The sequence below is a fragment of the Macrobrachium nipponense genome, chromosome 22 (assembly GCF_015104395.2).
Source record: "Macrobrachium nipponense isolate FS-2020 chromosome 22, ASM1510439v2, whole genome shotgun sequence".
NCBI lineage: Eukaryota > Metazoa > Arthropoda > Malacostraca > Decapoda > Palaemonidae > Macrobrachium > Macrobrachium nipponense.
The window spans coordinates 4,894,685-4,910,684 of record NC_087213.1 but is presented as its reverse complement, the minus strand read 5'-3'; the positions used below and the strand labels follow the sequence as shown (position 1 = coordinate 4,910,684).

Here is a 16,000-nt window from a genome sequence, read left to right as displayed (position 1 = left end):
ATTATGGGTACGATTTCCACTGGCATATCCCATATCCTTCTTATTTCTATTTTCAGATCTTGATACTTATCCATTTTTCCCTCTCTTTCTCTTTAACTCTGGTGTCCCATGGTATTGCGACATCAATGAGTGATACTTTCTTCTTGACTTTGTCAATCAACGTCACGTCTGGTCTGTTTGCACGTATCACCCTATCCGTTCTGATACCATAGTCCCAGAGGATCTTTGCCTGATCGTTTTCTATCACTCCTTCAGGTTGGTGCTCGTATCACTTATTACTGCAAGGTAGCTGATGTTTCTTGCACAGGCTCCAGTGGAGGGCTTTTTTGCCACTGAATCATGCCTCTTTTTGTACTGGTTCTGTGCAAGTGCCGGGCATTCACTTGCTATGTGGTTTATGGTTTCATTTTTTCATATTGCACTTCCTACATATGGGAGAGATGTTATTTCCGTCTATCATACTTTGACATATCTGGTTCTTAGGGCCTGATCTTGTGCCGATGTTGATCATTCCTTCAGTTTCCTTCTTTAGCTCTCCCCTCTGTAGCCATTGCCAATTGTCATCGCTGGCTAGTTCTTTAGTCTGTCTCATATGTATTGTCCGTGCATTGGTTTGTTGTGCCAGTCCTCTGTTCTTTCTGTCTTTCTCCGTCTTTCTGTATATTTCTGGGTCTTCATCTACTTTTATTAGTCCTTCTTCCCATGCACTCTTTAGCCACTCGTCTTCACTGGTTTTCAGATATTGCCCCAGTGCTCTGTTTTCGATGTTGACGCAGTCCTCTATACTTAGTAGTCCTCTCCCTCCTTCCTTTCGTGTTTATGTATAGTCTGTCCGTATTTGCTCTTGGGTGTAGTGCTTTGTGTATTGTCATTTGTTTCCTGGTTTTCTGATCTATGCTGCGGAGTTCTGCCTTCGTCCATTCCACTATCCTGCGCTGTATCTGATTACTGGCACTGCCCATGTGTTTATGGCTTTTATCATATTTCCGGCGTTGAGTTTTGACTTGAGTATCGCCTTGAGTCTCTGCTTATATTCTTTCCTGATCGTGTCCTTCATCTCTGGTGTTTTATATCTCCTCCTTCCATTATTCCAGGTATTTGTATCCTGTCTCATCTATGTGTTTGATGTTGCTCCCATCTGGTAGCTTTATCCCTTCAGTTCTCGTTACTTTGCCTTTTTGTATGTTGACTAAGGCGCATTTTTCTATTCCAAACTCCATCCTGATGTTCCCAGATACAATCCTTACAGTCTGGATTAGGGTATCTATTTCCTTGTATGCCTCTTACATACAGCTTGATGTGTCGTCCATGAACATCAGACTGTTGATTTTGTTGCCTCTTTTCTTGAGTTGGTACCCGGCATCCATCTTCTGTAGTACTTTAGTCATGGGAATCATGGCTACTACGAAGAGTAGTGGGGACAGTGAGTCGCCCTGGAAGATCCCTCTCCTGATATTAACCTCTGCTAGTCTTATTCCAGAGCTTGTAAGTAGTTGTATTCCAGTTGCGCATTGTATTTTTGAGGAAGCTGATGGTATTTTCCTCTGCCCAATATTTTCAGGCATTCTATTAGCCATGTGTGTGGTATCATGTCGAAGGCTTTCTTATAGTCTATCCATGCCATGCTTAGGTTTGGTTTTCCTTCTCCTACTGTTCTTCATTACCATTTTGTCTATCAGGAGCTGGTCTTTTGTGCCCTACACTTCCTTCTGCTCATCCTTTCTGTGGTGGGGGATGGTGTTTGTCTCCTCTAGGTAGTTGTCATAGCCTTTCACTGATGATACCTGTAGTAACTTCCACATTAATTGGTAGGCAGAAAAAAAAAAAAAAAAAAAAATAATCAATAATAATAATGTTGAATAAAATGGCAGAATTCGGAAACTTAATCTTTACCATCTTTTCTATTTTTTCTTATTACTCGTTCTCTGACTCAGCGATACTTCTTAATAATTAGCCAATATTCATATTGGGATAAATCTAGATAATGCTGAATGTGGTATTTTATTTAGAACAGGATTTTGCTTGTCAATACTGGAATAACACCAACCAAGACGACAATCCCTGCTTGACCTGGACCTGAGATCCGCCATTCCTGTATACCAATATACTGATAATACCAGTATCGACAAGCAAAATCCTGTTCTGAATAAAATATCACATTCAGCATTATTTAGATTTATCCCAGCATGAATGTTGGCCAATTATTAGGAAGTTCTGCTGAACCAGAGAAGAGAGTAATAAGAAAAACAAAAAAGATAATATATAAGATTAATTCGTTGACTTCCGCCATTTTTTTCATCAGAATTTGTTTAAAAGAGGGCCTTCTTCTAAATAATAATAATAATAATAATAATAATAATAATAATAATAATAATAATAATAATAATAATAATAATAATAATAATAATAATAATAATAATAATATGTACCTCTGTAATTAATAAAAATATGCTTTGTAAAGTTTCAGTTCTTAGTATTCACAGTATACGTGGTTCATGAAGCTTCACTATTCCAGTAGTCAAATGTAAATAATTATTATTATTCAGAGGATGAACCCTTTTCATATGGAATAAGTTAACAGGGCCAATTGACTTGAAATTCAAGCTTCCAAAAAATACGGTGCTCATTAGGAAGAAGTAAGACGAGGTAAAGGGATACACAGAAAGAAAAGACCCAACTCATTAAAAATAAATGAAAAAAATCAATAAATTTACAAATCGAGCACCTACGCTTGAACTTCTAGAGTTCCAGCTGTACGACTATGCATGTATATTTTCTTTATATAACTTCCAGTGGCGCGAGATATCTTCCCACGTATTAAGATGCAGCCTTCCTTCATCAGACAATTCCTCGTTTATTTCCAGTCCTGGAAGGTCAGGAGTTATACCGCCTGGAGTTTGGCGTGTTGGTTCCCCCCCGGGCCGGGAATTTAAATTCCCCCGTGGGATTTGATAACCGCCTAGGCATTTTTAAGCAATACCTTCCAAAAAGGTTTTTTTCCCCCCTTTTTCTTCCAAGGGGGGGGGGGGGGACTGGTGGCCTCCCCTCCCTTGTATTTTTCCGGTTTGGGAAGGGCCAATTAACGAATATTTTGGTCGTTTAACTCCATGAGAAAAGTATTACTGAATTTTATAAGTATACATCCATATATATATATATTTTATACACACATATATTATATATATATATATATATATATATATATATATATATATATATATATATATCCGGCATAGTTGTCTTTGGGGATTTGTCTTCCTTCTTTGGTCACTCTTATCTTCTTCCGTTGTACCTGAAGAAAGACATTAAAAGACCAAAAAAGAGAAGAAAAGTAAAAAGCAACTGCTGTTACACCAACCTTCAGGTACAACGGAAGAAGATAAGAGTGACAAAGAAGGAACACAAATCTCCAAAGACAAAAAAAAACTATGCCAGATATAGTTGAGCAGAGGAACATCCACCTTTAACGATGGAATGAATCTTTTAATATATAATGACTCTAATAGTCAGATAATCTGCATCCTTAGAATACCCTAATATGGAAAACTGCTGCTTCTATAATGCGTGCCTAAATTCAATTATATAAAGAAAAATAACTTCATTATAAAAAGTGTTACTGAATATTATAAGTAACTATATATATATATATATATATATATATATATATATATATATATATATATATATCTATATGTATGGTATGTATGTATATATATGTGTGTGTGTCTAAATTCAATTATATAAAGAAAATTAATTTCAACAAAAAAGTGTTACTGAATATTATATGTAAGTCTATATATATATATATATATATATATATATATATATATATATATATATATATATATATATATATATATATGTCTAAATTCAATTATACATTATATAAAGAAAAATAACTTCATGAAAACAGTGTTGCTGAATATTATAAGTAACTATATATCAAGATTCAATTACATAAAGAAAGAGAAGCTTCGCTTTTATGAAATAAAATGAACAAGAAATTGTTGCTGCAACTATGCAGATAAGCATGAAAAGTTTTCAAAGTTGGATAGTAAGATCCGTAGGTTTTATAGATCCGTCTCAAATCTAACTCTCACCCTTCCTCTCTCTCTCTCTCCCTCTCGCTCTCTCAAGTCTCGCCCTCATCTCTCTCTCTCTCTATCTCTCTCTCTCGCACCGTTCGACGCTACCTTCATTTTGCAAGATGAGCAGCGGTATGAAGACTTTTGTAGAGAGAAGCTTCACTTGTTCTGATGAATATGATTTATTTTCACCCTTATCCTTAATTACTTCCCAGTGTAATACCCGTGTTTCTTCGTTTCAATTTTTATTTAATAAACCGTCTGTGACGTCAGAAAAATGACAGGTACACAGGAAGAAAGAGAGACAGACAGACAGACAGACTGACAGGGAAAGCGAAAATGAACAGATTCGCTTTCGGTCCTGTTAAAGTGATGGTCTTTATGTGAAAATTCCCCCTAAGTTCAATTCTATCAAAACGAGCAGAATATCAATCGATATGTTTACTCCATTACGCTTCCACAGTTCTGCTCTAAGCTTAGATTTTCACGGATTGAGCTACGTAAGCCTTGTAATACCCCGTTCTCCTACTGGTAGAAGCAGTACATAGACCCGAATAATGTGCTGAAAAATGCTACAACGGATACCGATGAATCGGTATAGGTCAATCCATCCACTCGGATGTTAATTCTGTATCAGTGGATGGATAATGGATTCTTGACTCGGGATTGTAACTTTGTAATGAACTGAATTAACTACAGAATTTAGGCACTGGGACTAATGAAGTCATTCAGCGCTGAAACGAATCAATTGTGAGGGGAAAGTGGAGATTGAGGTGGAAAAAAGTGAATATGAACGGAGGTACAGTAAAAAGAATGAAAGGGGGTTGCAGCTAGGGGCCAAAGGGACGCTACAAAGAACCCTAAGTGATACTTACACTGCACGCATGAAAGGCACCGACCTGTCATAGTTGGTAATACCGTACTATTCATTAATTACCATAAACTGCAGAAAAAGATCTGCAAACGTATTTCACTGACTGATGAATAATGTAAAACCATATGTATGATAACTGACAAAATCCTTACTAAAATGGTCTTCAAATGCGACCATTCTGCTTTCAGCAAAATTAGGAAAAAAGTTAATTTAGGAGCAAATAAAGGTTAATCTAAGAGGAAATAAAGGTTAATTTAAAAGGGAAAAAAAGTTAATCTAAAAGGAAATAAAGGTTAATTTAAAAGGAAATAAAGGTTAATCTAAAAGGAAATAAAGGTTAATTTAGGAGCAAATAAAGGTTAATCTAAAAGGAAATAAAGGTTAATTTAAAAGGAAATAAAGGTTAATCTAAAAGGAAATAAAGGTTAATTTAAAAGGAAATAAAGGTTAATTTAAAAGGGAAAAAAATATTAATCTAAAAGGAAATAAAGGTTAATCTAAAATGAAAAGATGTTAATTTAAAAGGAAAGATAATGCTAACATTAAAAGAAAAAGGTTAATCTAAAAGGAAAATGTAAATATAAATTGAAATAGAGCTTAATTTAAAAAGGAAAAAGGTTAATCTAAAAGGAAAAAACCTTTATTTAAAAGGAAAAAGGTTAATCTAAAAGGATATAAATGCTGATCTAAAAGGAAAAAAGGGTTAATTAAGTTTGTAGCATACTACTACCAATGAATCTGCTGACTATTTTTTATTGCGAATGTTCCTTGCAATGTGTTATTCTGATCGTTATGTTGCCTACGATAGTAATTCTCTTTTGTTTCACTTTTTATTAAGCTCTCTGCTGTTCACAGGAAAAACCCGGATGTTACAAGTGTAACAAATGTTATTAGATGCCTCTAATAAAATTTGTTATTAGAGGAATTCCAATTCGATTACCGAATTGGAATTCCTCTAATACGATTACCGAATTGGAATAGGAAGACAAAATTTAGGACAAAGGCCGAACGCTAGAACCAACGAGGTCATTCAGAGCAGAAAATATCGCTGAAACAATAAATAGGGATGAAAGTAAGATGGGTGGAAGAGAATAGAGCAGAGGTATAGTAAAAGGAATGCAAAGGGCTGCTGCTATATGGGCCGAAGGGACGCCGCAAAGAACCTTTAATAAAGCCTATAGGGGAATATGATCATGGATATCTCCAATAAAATTTGTCTTTGGATTTTTTTTTTTTTTTTTTTTTTTTTGGAAAGGTCCCAACATCTAGTGAACGAATTCATTCAGTTATTGTTATTGGCAATGTCGATGACAAAACCTATCTTCAAAGTATAAATAACGCAAGATATATATATATTATACTTTCCTTCATAAGTAGTTTGAAGCTAGGTTTGTCATCGACATTGCCAATAACAATAACTGAATGAATTCGTTCACTAAATGTTGGGACCTTTCCAAAGAAAAAAAAAATTAATTCTTTAGACGAAAAGCCCAAAGACTGAAATTTTATTGGAGATATCCATGTGTGTGTGTGTGTATGCATATATATATAAATATATATATATATATATATATATATATATATACATACATACATATATATATATATATATATATATATATATATATATATATATATATATATATATATATATGCTGTGTATGCGTCAATATATATATATATATATATATATATATATATATATATATATATATATATATATATATATAATATGCATTGACGCATATACACACGCATATATTATATATATATATATATATATATATATATATATATATATATATATATATATATATACATATATATGCATACATACGGGATAAGAGAGAGAGAGAGAGAGAGAGAGAGAGAATGAAAACAGTATTCTTCTCTGATCTGATTATATTCACTGAACCGGAATAATGAAAGATTAATGAGATAAAAGCTTGAAACCAGTTCTGCAAGAAATAAAAACAGCTCTTTTTTTTTCTTTCATTTCGGACAAATTAACAAAGTCGATACGACATTAAATGCTCGGAGCAAATGCAATTACAATTCTTCCGGAGGGCCCTGAGAGAGAGAGAGAGAGAGAGAGAGAGAGAGAGAGATTAGGGTTCGTCAAGTCATGGTCAACTGAGCTCTATCTTAGCCAATTTGGTGTTGCTTACATTTCGTCAGTATTTGCAAACCCCCTTCAGTATCCCCCTGAACCCCGGCTCCCACCCTTGCACAAGGGATGCTTCTGGTATCCCCCTCTCCTCCTCACAAGCAATGCTTCTGGTATCCCCCTCTCCTCCTCACAAGCAATGCTTCTGTTATCCCCCTCTCCTCCTCACAAGGAATGCCTCTGCTATACCCCTCTCCTCCTCACAAGCGATGCTTCTGGTATCCCCCTCTCCTCCTCACAAGCGATGCTTCTGGTATCCCCCTCTCCTCCTCACAAGCGATGCTTCTGGTATCCCCCTCTCCTCCTCACAAGCGATGCTTCTGGTATCCCCCTCAACGTTCCATCCTCACAGCATCGATCGCTTGCTGGTATCCCCCTCTCCTCCTCACAAGCGATGCTTCTACTATCCCCCTCTCCTCCTCACAAGCGATGCTTCTGGTATCCCCCTATCTTCCTCACTAACGATGTTTCTAGTATCCCGTTCCTCCCCTAACCAGAGATGCTGTTCAACTATAGTTGGTTCGCTTAAGGTAGATTCTTGGGTGAGCCTTACGCCTACGAGACGTTTGTTTGGTGATCGCTGATTGGCTGGGAGCTGCCTACCTCCCAGTACCAGCCAATCAGCGGCCGCCAAACAAACGTCTCATGAGCATAGGGCTCATCCAAGATTCTACCTTAAGTGAACCAGCTATAGGTATGTAGTAGAAGCCGCGGTTTGTCAGCTATGATAATTATCATTAACATTATTATTATTATTACTTAAATCGAAAAAATCATCCAGTACACACACACACATTATATATATATATATATATATATATATATATATATATATATATATATATATATATATATATATACACACACATATGTGTGCATGTATATATGTAAGTATCCACTTATGTGTGTTACTTTCTCGACATGGAAAAGTATTTTATTCAACGTTTCCTTTCTCGGAAATATAAAGCTAGAACAAGGCGCTTAGTTGGTTATGTAAGACGGTTGTTCTGTATATTTGTACAATCACATATTTGTACAGTTTCTTTCGTACAGTTATGACAGCTGGTTGTGTAAATGTGATAGTTGCGGACACACATGTCGTACGTGCACGTTTGATGGCATTTGTCTGTGAATGGGTTTAAGCCTACACGTGCAATGGTTGGTTAATGCAAAGGTTTGTATGCCTACATGTGCCATGCTTGTTCGTATGGCTGTTTGTGCCTACACCTTTGGTGGATGTGTGTATGTGTGAACGCTTGCCCACGTAGCGTTTGTTAGCAAATGCATTTGTACTTGCTAGTGCCTGCACGTGTGTGTGTGTGTGTGTGTGTGTGTGCGAGCGCGCCTGTGTAACAGGCGAGAATGTTTATGCGATTATGTACTTTTAACGTTTGCCCGTACTCATACGGTGGCTGTTTATAAACATGTTTGTGTCTGCATGTGTCTGTGCGTTGTGTATGTGTGCAATAAGCGAGTAATGTTCATGTGTGAATTATGTGCACATACAATGAGAGGTCGTCTGGGGGGCTCAGTACAGAATATAGAGGTGGCGCGCGTCGGGGCACTCAGTCACAAACGGCCGTCGAACGAAGAGAGAGAGAGAGAGAGAGAGAGAGAGAGAGACGTCCCAACCAGACGACTTCAGTGTGTGGCGGGACGCGGTGGAGTACGGCAGTCCTGACCCGAGAAGCGAATTCGCCTTCGTTGTCGTCCACTGCGGTCGGTTCTGTCCGTATATCTCTCTCTGTTTGGTCCTCTCCAGAACCCCAGCCTTTATTCAGTTCTGGCTGTTCACTGCAGTTCTGACCATTCCATGACACCCGTATGTCGACTTTATGACTTCGACTCTTCATGGAAACGCCTGCTAGATGATTTGAGTAGTAGTGACGGATTATAATTCCTCCTTCTTCTTCTTGGGCAGGTTCGATAACGATGTAAATACGTAAGATTGTTTAAAACCCCGTGGTTTCCCGCGACCGGGAAAGTGAGGAAAAATATCCCACACCAATGATATATTAGGCAGATGACTGCTTGAGATAACACAGCAAACTCAGATCCAAATAAAAGAGAAAAAAGACAAAAGATTATTTCAGTGGAAGTGCCGTGTTGTGCGGAAAAATATTATTTTTTACTCCCCCCGAGAATCGACGATTTTTCCCCTAGACATTTTTTTTCCCTAGACCGAATTTTCCCAATGGAGGCCGCACGAAGAATGTCGTTACCCTCGTGGCACCTGATGGTGATTGTGTGCCTGGGTATGGCGTCCCTGTCCCTGTCAGGGGCTACCCCTAGCACGTGTCGACAGGACGAACTGACAATTTATGAGGTGATGATGGAGACTCACTGGAGCCCTAGGGATTTCCCTAAGCATTATCCCGAATGGCGACCCCCGGCTCAGTGGTCCAAACTCATAGGTAAGTGTCTGTTCCACGTTCATTTTCTTCTCTCTCTCTCTCTCTCTCTCTCTCTCTCTCTCTCTCTCTGATGATGTTACGAAACCAACGTTATTTCTAAAATCATTAGACAAGATTGACATTATCAAAGTATTACTAGTGGGGTTTGAAAGTCAGTTAACACTTGATGAATATATCTTTTTCAATATTTACCTGTGTAAATACATTTCAGCCTCTCTCTCTCTCTCTCTCTCTCTCTCTCTCTCTCTCTCTCTCTCTCTCCTCTGATGAAGGGTTATGAAACCAAATTTATTAGCCCAAATTGATAATGTCACAGCAATAAATCTCTTTTTCATAATTCATTTATGTAAATACATTTTACATTCTAATCGTATATCTATTACTTCCGCAGTAGTTTAAGCCAGATTCTACACTGGCACTATCATTCCAGTGTCAAACACCTGGTGATTTTATCTACTTGTCTGTCAGTGAATTGGCTCATTCATCTGTCTGTCTCGATGTCTTTGGCGGAAAATGTTATCCACGATGTTATGAAATCAAATAAATTTGCAATGTGAGTTGAAAAGCAAAGACAAAATTACCACATATATCTGACTGATAGTCACTGCATTATGATATCATGCTTCCTCTTCAATCGAAAGTGAGCAAGTAATACGACAAAGTGGGGGTCTCTCTCTCTCTCTCTCTCTCTCTCTCTCTCTCTCTCTCTCTCTCTCTCTCTCATATTCACGTACACATACTTATGTGTTTACATATATATATATATATATATATATATATATATATATATAATGACAAAAAGTGTTTGTCGCGTGTGGATGATGTGCTGTGCACTTCATGGTAATTTAGTGCGTGCGTGCATTTATGTCATTCTTCAAAGTATTTTGTTGACAAATGTCAGCTGTTGTCCAGTGACGGTGTATAAATCCTCCGCTGACCTTTCATTCACAACAATTTAAACATTTATTCCCCCAAGTGGAATACATAGACAAAAAAATGATAAGGACTAATGGAACGTCAAATACGATTCTTTGTTTTCCGTTTTGTTTTGCTGCGAATAAAATAATGGTTTGCCTTTCATAGAAAAATGAACCCCATGGAATTACGAGTGTGCTCCTTACTCTCTTGACACAATGGCCCTCGGTAACGCCAATTGACCTTATCAATCAATGAGTCATTAATGGCTTAGTGGAGGTGTCACGTGACAACCGCTTCCCAAACGGTGACAGGTACTCGATAAGGAAAATCAATGATGTCTTGATCTATAATTCATAGGGTATGTGTTGGCGTTACAGTACCTGTATACTGCCTTCTATAGGGAGCTTTTGTGGCCTCTATGGACAGTACCACAGGAGTGCTTTCCATAGCTTTTGTGTCCTCTACCGAGCAGGAGAGCTTTCTGAACCATTAACAGGTATAAGTGAGCTACCTGTGAGCTCCACAGACGAATGATTTTTTTTCTTCTTAAAATATATGTGAGCTATTTGCAGCCTCTATAAAGGAGATCATTTGTCGTACCAGGAAACTTATTTTTTTGCGGGGGAGGTCCTCAATAGAAAAGGGGATTTTCTTTTTGAGCTTCATGGTAACGACAGGAGCTTCACGCTTCTTTCATATGACGCGAGCCTTTTTTAAGCATCTCTGAAAATTAATCTTTTTTTTAAAACGTTTGGTGTACTCTGATAGAAATTGGGGGTTTTTCGTGCCCTATAAATATTATAATACAAACACTCGTAGTGGCGCTATTATTCTAATATTTATCCTACTCAGAAGTTACCCTATCTTTACAGACATGAACTATACCACACAAAGAAAAAGCTCCTTTTGGTGTCTGTTGAGAAATGAACTTATTGTGGTGTCGATAGAGAGAGAAGAGCTTTATTGTTTCCTTCGTAGGAGTTTTTTTTTACCTCAGTATAGAAGCTTTTCTCTTCATTGAGAAAGGACATTTTTTCGTTCGTCGATAAGGGGTTTTTTAAGCCCTTGTAAGAAAATGGGATCTTTCTTCGCCCTTCATAGCAAAACGAACTTTTTGTGTGAAATTAACAGCTAAGAGAGCTTTTTTAACCTTTCTACAGGAGGGGAGGCAGTTTTTTTCATTTTTTTTTTTATTTTGTAAGAAAGGGAGCTTTACTGACCGTCGTGGTAAAGGAACTTTATTTTACCCTTCATATACGAGGAAATGATTATAGTTTTCCATGAACAAAGAAGCTGTTTTCCTACTCCACAGAAAAAGGGAAGATTTTTTAAAGCCCAGTTAATGGAAGGGAGCTTTCTGTGTTATTGTAAGATGGAGCTTCCTGAGCCCTCCTTATAGAAATGAGCTTTCGCTCCTTCCTTGTGGAATCGAGATTTTTTTGCCTCATCAATATTAAGTGAAGGTTTATGGAACCTCAACGAAAAAGGGCTAGCTGTAGAACATAAGGTGAACTTTTTCATCTTTGAAAATACCATAAAAAAAGCTTTGTAGGTTCTTCCACACAAAAGAGGAAGCTTTTTGAACCTACACAGGGAAAGCTTTTTTTAAAACCTTATAAAGAGGGTGGAAAGGATATATTCTGACTCTACGGAGAAATGACCCTTTCTAACCCAACATGGAGAAGGAAGGTTTTTCCGTCCTTTCTTAGAGAATAAATGAACCTTTGGTTGTTCCAATTTACCAGCCCTGAGGCAACAACACAGCTATGTCTCGGAGAACGTGCCTCTTAAGACAAGCACAAATGACTGGGGCATCAAGGACCATTTTCGTGTTTACAAGAACCTGAATGAAACCGTCTAAACACATTGCATCCGTTCTCTCTCATTTTTGTTTGTTTTCTAGATTGCTGAGGTCGTATTTTAATTGTTATAGCGATGTTGCTAGGAACATTGCTTTGAAAATGTAATGCTAGTGTACTGAATCGTCATTTAAAGTTTCAAATGTCATCCATCACGTTGCATTCGTTTTATCTCTATTTTACACAGTTTTTTTTAAAGAATGCTGAGGTCACATTGTAACTGTAATCCAAATATTGCTGGAAAATTTCATCTTGAAATCTGCTGTCAGTTTACTGAATCTTTATTTAAATTTTCAAAAGGTATCCTTCAAGTTGTATCCGTTTTCATCCTTTATATATTTTGTAAAAAGAAAGTGGACTTCGCATTTTAACTGCAATCCATATGTTGCTAGGGATATTGAATTGAAATTCTAGTGCCAAGTGTACTGAACCATGTATCTTAATTTAAAAATGCTATCCATCATGTCGAATCAATTTTCGTCTCTATTTTACATTCTTTCGAGAAAGACGAGTTCGTATTTTGACTGAAATCTAAATGTTGCTAGAGATGGGTATTCACCTTAAAATTTACTGTCGGTGTACTGAAAATGTATTGAAATTTTCAAACGCTATCTGCCAACATATCTACCTCTCTTATTTACAGTCTCTCAACATCATATTAATAGTCTGTGTAATTATCAATACAAGCATCCAACTGAAAACTATCCCAGTGAAAGAGATGGATATATGAATATACATGGATAAGCAAATACTCTGCTAATGGCCGCGTGGACTTTCGAATTTAAATGCGCTTTCCCCCTCATTGGCGTTCAGGGAAGAAAACTATAATAGTGCCCCTATGAGGTGAGTATTTTCTTTTATACGAATCCAGTATGGTGCCACCCCAATAGATCTGTGTATATTCATGTATGCATGTGTGTTTGTGTGTGAATGTTTGTGCGTACGTGTGAATTTCATTGATGAAGTGTATGTTTGTGTTTTGAACTATGCATATGTATGGTTAGAGAGAGAGAGAGAGAGAGAGAGAGAGACAGCGTGCATAGCTTTTATACACATTGCTGACAAGGTGACATTATTAAGATAAAAATCGCTCATACCGTCCGGCTGCGCACTCGGAATCAGGCAACTGATAACGAAATTGGTTTGGTGTTAACAATTCTCACTATCCCTGCCGGGTCCGGATGGTGAAATGTGGATTGAGGTTAATCTCTTTCACTATTCGTTCGGGAACTCTTTTAGATTCGAACTGATCAAATGAGGTCGGAATCAGGTTCAATTTTCAGGCGACAGGTGAGAGATGGAAATCGCATGGCATTTAATTTGAGATTCGGGATGTTAATGCATTCGGTTATGGGTTGAGGGTACAAATCATATTATCAATATAACATATCTTATATATATATATATATATATATATATATATATTTTGTGTGAGAATGTTATATTGATATATATATATATATATATATATATATATATATATATATATATATATATATATATATATATATATGAGAATACGTACATTGATTATATGATTTGTACCCTCAACCCATAACCGAATGCATTAACATCCCGAATCTCAAATTAAATGCCATGCGATTTCCATCTCTCACCTGTCGCCTGAAAATTGAACCTGATTCCGACCTCATTTGATCAGTTCGAATCTAAAAGAGTTCCCGAACGAATAGTGAAAGAGATTAACCTCAATCCACATTTCACCATCCGGACCCGGCAGGGATAGTGTGAATTGTTAACACCAAACCAATTTCGTTATCAGTTACTTAATTCCGAGTGCGCAGCCGGACGGTATGAGCGATTTTTATCTTAATAATGTCACCTTGTCAGCAATGTGTATATAAGCTATGCACGCTCTCTCTCTCTCTCTCTCTCTCTCTCTCTCTCTCCCCAACTATATAGGTATGCATGCTTAAAAACACAAACACACTTTCTGAATCTCTCTCTCTCTCTTTCTCTCTCTCTATCTCTCTCTCTCTACCATACATATGCATGTTCAAAACATATACCAGCCGAAAATCAGTTGTTGCCTAGGTATTCTCTGGCCATCTACCCATGTATTTCGGAATTCTCTTCCTACTTACTTGTTCCCTGGTTCTTTCGTTTTGAAACATAGCCTAGATAAAGGCCTTTTTGTGAAGAGAATAATTATCGCATTAAGAGACTGACAGACATTTTATATTAATAATGTGATTTATTCACATAAATTGATATTAATAAATCATATTATGAAAATACAGGAGAATGAATTGTTTTCATAGGAGAAATGTAAGAATATATACATACATACATATATATATATATACATACACATATATATATGTATATATATACATGTGTATATATATATATAATATATATGTATATACAAATTATATATTATGTATATATATATATATATATATATATATATATATATATATATATATATATAATATATACATATACACACACACACACACACACACATATATATATATATATACAAAAATATATATATATTCCTATAATAATATATATATGATATATATTATATATATATATATATATATATTTATACACGTATATATTCTTACATTTCTCCTATGAAAACAATTCACTCTTCTGTATTCTCATAATATGATTTATTAATATCAATTTAGGAGAATAAATCACATTATCAATATAAAATGTCTGTCAGTCTCTTAATACGATAATTATTCTCTCCATAAAGAGGCCTTTATCTAGGCTATGTTTCAAGACGAAAGGAGAGTCAGGGAACAAGTAAGTAGGAAGAAAATTCCGAAATTCATGGGTAGAGGGCGAGAGAATACCTAGACAATAACTGATTTTCGGCTGGTATATGTGGGAAGGGTTTGCCTGACGGGTGCTACAGGGCAGCGTGAGATTCGTAAGGAAGAAATTAGTTGATGGTTAAATTGCTGTTATATATTTATCAAAATATATCAAGGTTTTTCTCGATTCGGAATTCTGAAGAATCTATTATTAAAATACACAAAAATCTTTCGATGTGTTGCTGTTGTTGAGGACATTCTTATCTTTTTATCATCGATGGAAAATACACTATATATCTTTCACAATAATGTATCCTTACAACGTGGTTCATGAAATGCATACTCCACTAATACTCCAGATTATATATTTTGGTGTTTTCCACGACAGAAGAGCTGTCTGGCCTCAGAGTTAAATTTTACTCTTTTTATATTTTAATTTTGCGATCACGAGCTTAGAAACTGGTTTTATGAAGCTTACATTATATGAATATAATTATGAGGTGAACCCACGCTTTTTGAAAAGAAAGGTTTGGTCACGTATCATTAAATAATAGTAATAATATAGTGACTGCGCCTCATATCAGGAGGCCATACTTGCATTCTCTCTCTCTCTCTCTCTCTCTCTCTCTCTCTCTCTCTCTCTCTCTCTCTCTCTCTCTCTCTCTCTCTCTAATATATATATATATATATATATATATATATATATATATATCTTTATTCTCCTATTTCTTCTCCTTTTATCCTTCACATTATCACTCTCCCTTCGCTCTCCTTTCACATCCTTAATTCTCTCTATACTGTCTTCCTTACCCCTCTCTCTCACTCTCTCGCTCTCTCTCTCTCTCTCTCTCTCTCTCTCTCTCTCCTCTCTCTCCATTCGAATCAGCACCC

General features: G+C 36.4%; 1 protein-coding gene across 3 annotated transcripts in view; it reads left to right on the top strand.

Moving 5' to 3' along the window:
* The first annotated feature begins 8,733 nt into the window (after positions 1-8,733).
* Positions 8,734-16,000, top strand: part of LOC135198452 (uncharacterized) — a 268,941-nt gene continuing 261,674 nt past the window's right edge. The window contains exons 1-2 of one of the 3 annotated variants that reach the window (XM_064226010.1): positions 8,777-8,845; positions 9,048-9,540. In XM_064226010.1, the coding sequence (XP_064082080.1) occupies positions 9,321-9,540 (220 nt within the window). In that variant the 5' untranslated portion in view covers positions 8,777-8,845; positions 9,048-9,320. Of the gene's footprint in view, positions 9,541-16,000 lie in introns of all 3 variants that reach the window. The other 2 variants (XM_064226009.1, XM_064226012.1) reach the window with 2 other exon arrangements.